Source organism: Populus trichocarpa, chromosome 11, assembly GCF_000002775.5.
Source record: "Populus trichocarpa isolate Nisqually-1 chromosome 11, P.trichocarpa_v4.1, whole genome shotgun sequence".
Taxonomy (NCBI): domain Eukaryota; kingdom Viridiplantae; phylum Streptophyta; class Magnoliopsida; order Malpighiales; family Salicaceae; genus Populus; species Populus trichocarpa.
In genome coordinates, this window is record NC_037295.2 from 5,376,698 (window position 1) to 5,383,250 (window position 6,553).

The 6,553-nt window shown below is 36.4% G+C and overlaps 1 protein-coding gene across 1 annotated transcript; it reads left to right on the forward strand.

Annotated features, from left to right (window-relative positions):
- The first annotated feature begins 32 nt into the window (after positions 1-32).
- LOC18103203 (uncharacterized protein At4g18490) lies at positions 33-6,259 on the forward strand. Its single transcript, XM_052445404.1, has 15 exons — positions 33-96; positions 357-483; positions 842-1,030; positions 1,190-2,005; positions 2,326-2,517; positions 2,592-2,729; positions 2,909-3,049; positions 3,675-3,854; positions 3,957-4,134; positions 4,277-4,344; positions 4,429-4,468; positions 4,599-4,772; positions 5,441-5,551; positions 5,650-5,724; positions 5,817-6,259. The coding sequence occupies exons 1-14, from the start codon at positions 33-35 to the stop codon at positions 5,692-5,694; spliced, it is 2,463 nt and encodes an 820-aa protein (XP_052301364.1). The 3' UTR covers positions 5,695-5,724; positions 5,817-6,259.
- Positions 6,260-6,553: the final 294 nt, after the last annotated feature.

A 6,553-nucleotide genomic window follows, 5' to 3' on the forward strand; every position in this document is an offset into this window, starting at 1 on the left:
TAATCAATGACAACAGTTTAATCATTTTGCAGATGGCAGAGTCGGAGAAGAAAACTTCATCATCAATTGATCCGAAAGAGAAAAAGTCGTTGTTCGGTAATCTCTTTGGTACACCGTATTCATACTATGCACTCTAGAAGAGTCATAGTGAATGTCATTGATAGGCAGTGCAGATATCTTCATTGTTCTACGAATTTTACCTAGTTGTAGAGTAGTTGTTGATATTTAAGCATTGTGATAAAACTAGTGGTCTTTGAATAGACCATTAGCAGTCAAATGCTGCGATTGTGTTGATTTCTATAAGATTGTTTCTCTCATGCTCTGGATAGTGAGATCCTAGATTATCTTTGAAGCAGATGTTGACATTGGAAATGAGTTCCTTGGCTCCTGGAAATCAATGTCAGTGATGGATGATGACAAAATGGATTTTGGCTTTGACACAGTTTCCAGTGGCAAGAAAAAGGCATTTAACTTTGGGAACTTGTAAGTGCTTTTAAAAACCTCAAGCATAGAATTTCTCTTATTGAATCCATATATCTTGCTGTAAAATCTTGCCTTCTGTTGTATGACTCGAAATATTTTACTCTGATTCTGGCCATTCTCTAAGTTCAACTCTTATAAATATTTCAATTTCTTTGAACCTATTTCTATTACTCAGTTGGGTAGATAATATGCAATTATGCTGTTCCTCAGTTAACTTGTTTCACCTCTAAAAAATGGCTTTGCGAATTGGTGATAGCTTTGACGCAAATATGCTTTTTTACTAGTCTTACATACTTATTTGGCACATGGACAAGAATATGGTTATGAGTACTAACCTATGGTGCAATATTCTTTTCAGAGATATGAATTTTGATCTGGGTTGTGATTTTGGCAAGTTATCATCCTTCAAAGTTGACATGTCAGACCTTGATTTCCCAATCTCATCCAAAAAGGCTGCAAAATCTAAAGATACATCTGAAGGGGAATCTCCTATGGGTAATAGTCAGAGGAAAAAGGACAGCTTTTCATTCTCTTTTGACTTTAATGAGTAAGTGCGTAACAATCTTTTTGTGGTATTACTGGTCCTCTTATGATAGAGTATTTTCTAGAAGGTATGCCCGAGAATACACAATGAGTTATGGAATTTGGAACATAAATAATGAATATATATATTGTCAATAAATAATGAATTGTTTTCATAATGCAGGTTGGATAATTTTGATTTTGGTTCAACTTTAAAAAAAGATGAAAAAACTTCCTTGAAGAACCTAGATATTGATGGGGTTGTTTCAGATAGAAGTATGCATCAAGGCTCCAAAGGTAATCAGGCTAGGGGCTCTGATGCAGTTCTTGATGATGGCCAAACTGAAAAGCCTCCAGCATCAGAGAGTGTACCGACTTCAAAGGTTGAGACTACTTTAGGTGGTGGAGAAGGAGACAGTTCTTTGAGTGTCATTTTGCCTTCAATATCAGGAATGAAAGAAGACACGGTTGTGTCACACAGAGCAAGAACTTCCACAGAGAAATCAATTTCTGCTACTGCTGAAGAAACAGACCGACAAAGTAGTTCCCCTGAGAGGACAGTGCCAGCTGAACCATATGCTCTACAAACAACACAGATATTAGCAGTCCAGTCTCTTAGCAAGAACGATTCGACTCAAGATATTGTTTCAAATGTAGAGATAGAAATTGGTTCTCTGAGGACAGATGTAGATGTAGAGTCAGGTGCAGAGCAAATTGTTAACGGCAGAATAGTCGATGGTACTGATCCTAGCCATGAAAGTGCACAGCCAAAGAATTCAGATTCACTACATCTTACTGGATCAGACAATAATGGAGGTGAAAGCAAAAGGACAGATGGTGGAACCCCAATTGATAATACAGTAGAGGCTGAACCAATGCCTGATGATTCAGACTTTGAAACCACTTCCATCAGAAGTTTTTCAGGGACAGCACCACAAGAAAACAATACCAGCAAGGATATCCGGAATTCAGCTTCAAAACTTTTGGTTACATTGGCAAGGTTATAAAATATACTCGACCTGTGAATTGTTAACTCTATTAATTAGGATTGTTTTGTCAATATGAATCAAGAAAAATAAGGAACAAAGAATTCCATGCATTATCTCTTGAGCTGCAGTGTGTTTGGAAAAACTACGAAATAAATACTTGGAATTATTGTGGAGGTTGATGTTCTGTGACCTGAAAATATACTGATGAATGTCTTGTAAATGATAAACAGCATAATGTTTTCAGTGTGTAACTGTGTTCATTGAGGAAAGATGTAAGGATCTGAAATGAGAAGCTGAGTCGTACTGATGCGTTTCTGTTTATTTATTGTAGCCAACCCGTGGTTGATAAAATGACAATCATAAAGGAGAAAGAATCAAGAGGCGTCTGCTCTAAGTTTTTTAGGAGATCTGCCGAACCTGAGCCCCAGCTACATCACCCATCCTCAGAAGGTGTGGAGGTTTCTTCATATGAGAGCAAAGGAATTTCTTCCTTGCAATTAATTCATCCAGAAATTGGGAAAAGGTGAGCATGCTTTCTTTGAAAACTGCAGTAAAGAAAATTAGTTCAAGGCATTCTCATTTGTTTTTGGTCCACAGGCAGGGGTTCACTACAATCGATGCACACTTGGGGAGAAAATTGGTTGGGGATTCAAAATCAGCTTTTAGGGAATTATCAAAAGGTGAACCTACTTTACTGGGAAGTGAAAAGAATGTTAAAAGTCTATGCAATATCAGGTGAGGAAAAGTCACTTCTATTCCTGGAATTGTCATTTGGAAACATAAACTTCTATTCTTTGATTCCCTGGTGAAAAATTTCTAGTTTTAGAAGCCAAATCAGATTGTATAGCTGTTAACAGCAAAAATGGAATTCCATTGTTGTTTTCAAGTGACAGTGTCCCTTACAATCTCAACAGGGAAAGTATCAACTATGATGGTGGACAAAAAGGCAGCAAGGCAGTTGTTACTCCAAGAACTCTTGCTGATAAAGAAGTGCCAAAGAGGAATCCTCCTGGGATAGGAAGCAAAATGAACATTAATGACCTTCATAATTTTGGGTGAGACCTGCTTTGAAGTTTCTTCAAATTTACCTGCTGAACTTGTTACTCCAGAAAAGGGAATAACTTACAATTTTGGACATGATGATCAAATCAACTATAACTTTCTGAACTAGGTTTTGCCTCATTCAATGAAGATACTCCTTGCATATTTTTCATATTTATGTTCTGGATATTTGTTGCTCCCTGGATTGCATGCTTGTATTACTTCACTTAAAGTGTGACCTATAAATTTCTCTTAGGATTTCCTATGCCATGATATTCCATTTGCTGATTATGAAGTCATTTTCTCCTATTTAGAGTTTCTGATACCATTAGTGTTCATACTAGAATGTCATTTGTAGTTTTTGATTATGCTCCATAGACAATAGACATGACAGCATATTTCACGTGTTGTAATGCACTCATGACAACAAAAAGAAGCTAGTATGATGCCATATAATTTTTCTGCATCTTTACAGGTAACTTGTAGGAAATATCATATTTGCAATATGCTGTGGTGCACTGACAATATCTAAATAACTCAACATGTTGTCAATTATTTTTTCTGTATCCCTTCCCTTGACTTGTGGGAAATATCATTTTTCCATTTTAAGCTTTGGGAGATTCTGGGAAATGTTTTCAGTTGTGGAGTTAATCCTTCCGGATCGACTGGTAAGACGACAAAGTCCAATACCCAGACAAGTGAGAACTCCAGAACTGTGGTTTCGAGCATTGGATTGTTACGGAACTCGAAGATAATTTCTGCTGAAGGGCTTAAAGCTATGAAAAAGACACCTGATCTTTCTAGCATGAAAAATTCCAAGTATGTTGATGCGAGAGAGCTTCCTGTTCCTTGCTCCTGTTCATTTTATCTAGTGAAGAGTTTGTGATATATCTTTCTGATGAATGCATGCCTTTCAACAAGGACTATGGGAGAAAACAAAGGTCCAAATGTTACTTGCGAAAGGGATATCAGTTTTTTGAGAAACTCAGAGAAAAACATGGAAGTAAAGGGAAATAAAGCATCCAAGTCTGTCCTTCCTCTTTGCAATGCTGAGAAAAACACGCCACTGATCACATCTTTGAAGCGTAAAACAAATGAGGTTTTTCTCCCAAATATTGATTACTATGATGAATTTATTTATACTTTCTATAAGATTTGATGACTGTAGCTCAGTTTTAAGCAAAGGTTTATCATTTTTTCTTGTGGTGTATCATGAACCAAAATAATATGCATTTTTTCAGGCATTGAATACAGATATAGTGCCATCAAAACCTCTCAAACGTCTCTCTTTGACACCTAGAGAAAACAGGTGTCAAACTATTGTTTATGATTCTTCTACTCAAGTTACTTCTTGTTTTCTGGAATATCACATTTTTTTTCCCCATGCTTGCAGAAACTTTAAGGAATGTCCAGAAAGTATGGTTGAAGATCAGGTATCCTTTTTTATTTTCACCAAACATGTGGTTTCATATCAGCAATGACTACTAGAATTCATATGGAAGATATGGTTGGTTGAAACATGATTAGGCAATTTCTAACTTCCATTGCTTTAATAATGGCTAGGTTTGTGATCAAGGTAATCGAGGAGCCAGTGTGACCCCCACTGTTCTTTATGACCATTCCTCCGGACTACAGATTACTGAGGAGGTGAACATGAAAGATGTAGAAATTTCTGTGGCATCAGAAAATGATGGAAATGTCGAAAAGGCTGAAGCATATGCGAAAGAGCTTGAGGATGTAAGTCAACTGTATATTTATGTTATTTTTGGTATCTATACATGCTTTTGGAACACTAATCAATCCTGAGGTTCGAAATTGTTATATTGCAACCATTTTTTTTTCCCTTTTGTCGAATTGCTCCCATCAATCTCTCTCCCTTACCCAATGACGCAATGCAGTGGAGAACCATTCAGAACTTGAGTAGGTATTTGGTGTCTTGGAATCAATCATGTTTCGTGGAAGAAGTTTTTTCCTTTTTTTTCCTTGTGTCCTCTCTGGTTACTGTCAGGTAATTTCAAATTCCTAGGCATTTAAACCATGTAAATTGTTAATAGGGCCATATATGGATAAGTTTCACTTTTATGGTTTCAGAAGGTCAGCTGAACAATGTTTTCACCTTTGATTCTTCACTCTCGGGAACAATATTCACTATCAGTAGTGGTTTCATACGAGTTGATAGTTCCCTGTCTGGCTACGTCCATCTTTTTATTCAGTAATTAGTTTCCAAAATTGGTTGACTTTAATATATATTTCTACTTGAGCTCATTGATTGTTGACGAACCAAGCTGGCCTTAAAGAGAATCTCCCTCAATTCCAACATCTGCTCTCTTGTAGTCAATTTGTTTCTTCTTAGGTGTGGCTGTAGAATAACAAAAGAACTAGTGACCTTGCTAATTTTCCTGCAGATATGCAACATGCTGAAGAAGAAACACGAGGAAGCGAAAGAAATCATGGTTCGAGCTATTGTGACCAATAACAGCTTGCTGATGCTTAACCATCCCATGTTTGATGAGAAGATATCCTTTTTTTTTTTGAGTTACTGGTACCATTTTTGTTTTCTTGGCTTTGACTTTATTACTAAAAGGAAGTTTTGTATTCCTTTACAACTGAAAACATGCGCATGGTTGAGAAATTTGCTGCACAACTGGTGTTGAAATAGCTTCAAATGAAATGGCCAGATCAGTTGAAGGTACACCTCTCTCTATATATCTCCCTTTGTTAGATGTGCACTTAGTAGTTAGATTATGTGACTGATAGTTCAATATGCTGCGCCTATTTCAGGGACAACATATTCTATTTCCTGCTGCTGTTTGGACCATGTTTAACATCTCTCAACTTCAAAGCACTTCAATCAGGAAACATAGTAAATACCCCAACTGCGATCGATGCTCCGCTTCCAGGTTCAACGGACTTGACCATCCACGTCTTTAATTTTGCATAATCTTCAAGAATATCCATCCTGTTTACTTTGCTCAGACCACCCAGCTGGTGCTTGAGCCGCTTGTTTCTTCAGTGCTTCAAAATATGTTCATTGATTTAACTGTGCAAGATGCTCTAGTTAGATAATGTCAATGTAACTGGCGTTGGTTAGATTAGTCATGATACAAAGGAATGCTGTGTTTGATTGGTTATGACACAAAACTGCCATATCTTCAAAACACCTTCCAGTGGGCAGTACTAAGCTATTTCATTGATAGCTTTGGGTGACTACGAACGTTCAATTCCCCGCCGGTTGCCTCTTTTCTTTTAGTTTCTGTGTTTTCTTTATTATTGTTTAATCATTGTCGCAGTCCATAGGTAAAATAAATATACAAATAGGAACAAGCCAGTTTCTCACGAGATAGGGAGGTAGGAAAGGAAAGACACGATAGTTAAAGTCGGTCTGTTTTTGCTATTTAAAAGCAGTTTTTTTAAAAAGTAATATTTTTTATATATATTTAAATTATTTAGATGTGTGAATATAAATTTTAAAAAATAAAAAAAATATTATTTTAATAAATATTAAAAAAAATAATTTT